At 36.7% G+C, this 3362-nt stretch overlaps 1 protein-coding gene across 1 annotated transcript in view; it reads right to left on the bottom strand.

Moving 5' to 3' along the window:
- The window catches only part of LOC103522405 (probable cleavage and polyadenylation specificity factor subunit 2), a gene marked incomplete at its 3' end in the record, with an annotated part of 10718 nt that extends 8468 nt beyond the window's left edge, over window positions 1-2250 (bottom strand). Inside the window, exons 1-2 of the mRNA XM_008487507.2 lie at window positions 2024-2250; window positions 1500-1661 (exon numbers count right to left, since the gene is read on the bottom strand). Coding sequence (XP_008485729.1) covers window positions 1500-1648 — 149 coding nt within the window. The remainder of the gene's footprint in view (window positions 1-1499; window positions 1662-2023) is intronic.
- Between the last annotated feature and the right edge of the window lie 1112 nt (window positions 2251-3362).

The following is a 3362-nucleotide window of genomic DNA, read 5'->3' as shown; positions in this document are numbered from 1 at the left end:
AAATAAATAAGTTAATTAAGAAAGCGATTTTAATGTTTCCGCGCAACGGTTTAGTTGGTATTAAAGAGGACTCGGCGTCCCTAGACCCAGCAGGGGCCCCCTTTTAATACCCGTGTTTAAAACAGAACGTTGAGTGTTGGCTTTCCTTGTTTTTATTTAGTCCCACCCCCGTTGGTTCGATGACGAGTTGATTTGGTTTAAAGTTCCCACGTTAGTAAGTAGTGTAGTTTCGCTTTCGGGTGTTTAAATACTCACGTTTCGCTTAAAAAAATCCCAAAGCTTCTCAACCCTTCACCTTTGGCCCAAAAACCAAATTACACGTAATGTAATCGTGCTGGTTTTCCTTTGGCAAAAACAAGGTTTGTGTGATAATATTATAATAATTACCTATCTATTAATTAAATTAATTAGTGCTTAATCTGCCTGTTCCCTGTTGTTACTATGTTACTGTTTGAATAAAACCTAAGCAAAGAGTCCTTCAGCCCAGCAGGAGTCGGTAGTCAAATTCTCAAACAAGACAAATTTCCATTCAAGTGTTTTCACTACTAGAAGACTAGAACATCAACCATCAAGGCAAGGAATTAATAAAAGATTGTCAAGAATGAATCCTGAGAAACGGTAAGTACAGTACCTACTCCCAAGAAGGGTGGTTTATTAGAATCATGATACTCGTTTAGAAATACCTACCTGATTTCCACTAAACTTTATATCACTTATTCTACTGACTTGATTGTCAAGGAGTATCACTACATGTCACTATCGCTTCTTCTCAAATCTTACCTAGTTGCAATAGATAGGTGACAGTGTGTGCCTAGTGCTGTATCATACAGAAACAGGTAGGTAGCTATTATCTACCTGACGTGAATGTTTTAGGTACCTACCTACTTATATTCTAGGTATTCTTTCATTTTCCAGATACGGTTTGATTATTCCCAAGAAAGACAATGTTGCAAAGAAGAAAGTGGGAGTGTCCTCTGTGTTTGGAGATGACAGCAGTGATTCCGACAAGGATACCAATAGTGACTGGAAGAAGAGAACCTTTCTGGTAAGTAAAAAGGAAACTCAGGAACACAGACACTTTTTTCTAGGAGTTTCATTTTATAATTGCTATGGTTTTTGTGATGGCAACATAACTTTCATGTGTTTAAATATAACCTGAATAGATGTAATTTTCATGTATTCAGGTACTGCCTATTAAGCTTATTTCAATTCACTGAGACCTATAGATATTTACACTAGTTTTTGTGATGGCAACATAACTTTCATGTGTTTAAATATAACCTGAATAGATGTAATTTTTATGTAGTCAGGTGTTACTGCCTAATTCTATTAAGGACTAAATTCCGCTTCAAATGAACCTAAGATCACTATTCCAAAATAATTAGGACCAGAGATATAAGTGTTTTTGTCTGGAAAAACCCTTAGGTGGGCGAATAAATGGTACACTTACCCTATTTACAAATTTTGAGCTTAATATTGCCCTTGGCTTGACAATTTACCTTTTTAGTTCTTTCACAAAGTCCATGCTAAACATTTCATCCCATCCACAATCCAAGAGTATTTTGAACTCATCAACCTGAAGTAAATAGCATGGCGGGGACTCGTCCATTGTTCCAGACAAGGATGTCATCTTGATAATGGATGTCATGGTGAACAATCACCTAGGGAGGAAAAAATTATGAGTAAAATAATGTCACACTTCTAAAAAAGGGTGAAACTCTATTTCGTGTTCATAGAGGCTGGTTGGCACTTCAAACCCTTGACGTTTGAGTGCCTCCAGCACACTCCATGTACCTTTGAGGTCCAAGGACCAATTTTTTTAGAACCTGGCCCATATTAAAGGAGAAAATTGAGCTCAAGTGGCCCTGATATTGGGCTTTTCAAGTCAGATGACCTACCTAAAGTACCAGATTAATTTCAATCCTGAGATAATCCAAGGAAAAAGCCTCAGGCTAAAATAATGAAGGTACAAACTGTCCATCATTCTCCTCAATGGGGAAGATACTTCCTTCAAGGTACTTACTTTGGGATTTCTAGGACTGTGTAAGAGAGTTTCAGAACTGTTGGAATTTATCTCGTCTCACAGGTTTTATGAAGCTAGGAGTGAAATTTTCATTTCACAGCTTGCTCTTCTCTAGGGTCTCATATCTTGACTCGTTAGGTAGTAAAAGCAGTAGTCAGTAGTCTCTCGTCTCTCACTCTAAATCCTCCTAGTTTCTTTTCCTTACTTCTAAGTCTTCTAACTTTCAAATTTCAAAATTTCCCATTATTTCCATTTCAGCAATCTACAAAAAAATAGACAGTGTTGCCGGACGCTTTAAATTATTTCCCCCTACATTCCCCACACTACAAAAAATCCCGGAAGATTTTAAAAATTCCCATTTCAGAATTTTTTCCTATCCTGTATGGTTGGAACAAAAACCGGTTTCCTTTTAGTCGTGCTAATAAACCCACATGAAAAACAAAACCCGGTTCCGGTTCCAACTTCGAGCCCTAAAAAAAATCCGCTTTGCACTCAAAATTTGAGTGCAAAGCGTATGAGTATGATATGATTGCACTTGAATGAGTATGATATGATTGCAATTGAAATTTGGTGTAGTTCAATAAGTTTAGCTTTGGTGCACTCAAAATTTGTTTTTGTTCTTTGAGTTGTGACTGCAAACAAAATTTGTCCCACTAAATTTTCCCCAAGACGACAAAAAATCCCGCGGATCAAGAGAGAAATTATTTAGCTTGGCAACACCGCTTTGATAAATAGCAAAAATTAAAAAAAAAAATAAATTAATAATTAATTAATTATCTATTAAATTAATTGGTGCTTAACTCTTAACTGCTTTTACTGCTTAACAGCTTAACCTAAACAAAGAGTCCTTCACCCCAGCCCCAGCAGGAGTCGTAGTCAAATTCTCAAACAAGACAAATTTCCATTCATGTCCTGCTGATTACCGCAAGTGTTTTCACTACTAGAACATCAACCATCAAGGCAAGCAATTAATAAAAGATTGTCAAGAATGAATCCTGAGAAACGGTAAGTAGGTACTCCCAAGAAGGGTGGTTTATTAGAATCATGATACTCGTTTATAAATACCTACCGGATTTCCACGTTATATCACTTTTTCTACTGACTCAATTGTCAAGGAGCATCACTACATGTCACAATTGCTTCTTCTTAAATCTTACCTAGTTGCAATAGATAGGTGACAGTGTGTGCCTAGTGTTCTGTATCACACAGGAGTATATTCTGAAACAGGTAGGTAGCTATTATCTACCTGACGTGAATGTTCTAGGTACCTACCTACTTATATTCTAGGTATTCTTTCATTTTCCAGATACGGTTTGATTATTCCCAAGAAAGACAATGT

This window comes from Diaphorina citri, unplaced genomic scaffold, assembly GCF_000475195.1.
Source record: "Diaphorina citri unplaced genomic scaffold, Diaci psyllid genome assembly version 1.1 scaffold8309, whole genome shotgun sequence".
In the NCBI taxonomy this organism is placed as follows: domain Eukaryota; kingdom Metazoa; phylum Arthropoda; class Insecta; order Hemiptera; family Psyllidae; genus Diaphorina; species Diaphorina citri.
The sequence above is the reverse complement of the archived record's forward strand: the minus strand, read 5'-3'. Positions and strand labels throughout refer to the sequence as shown.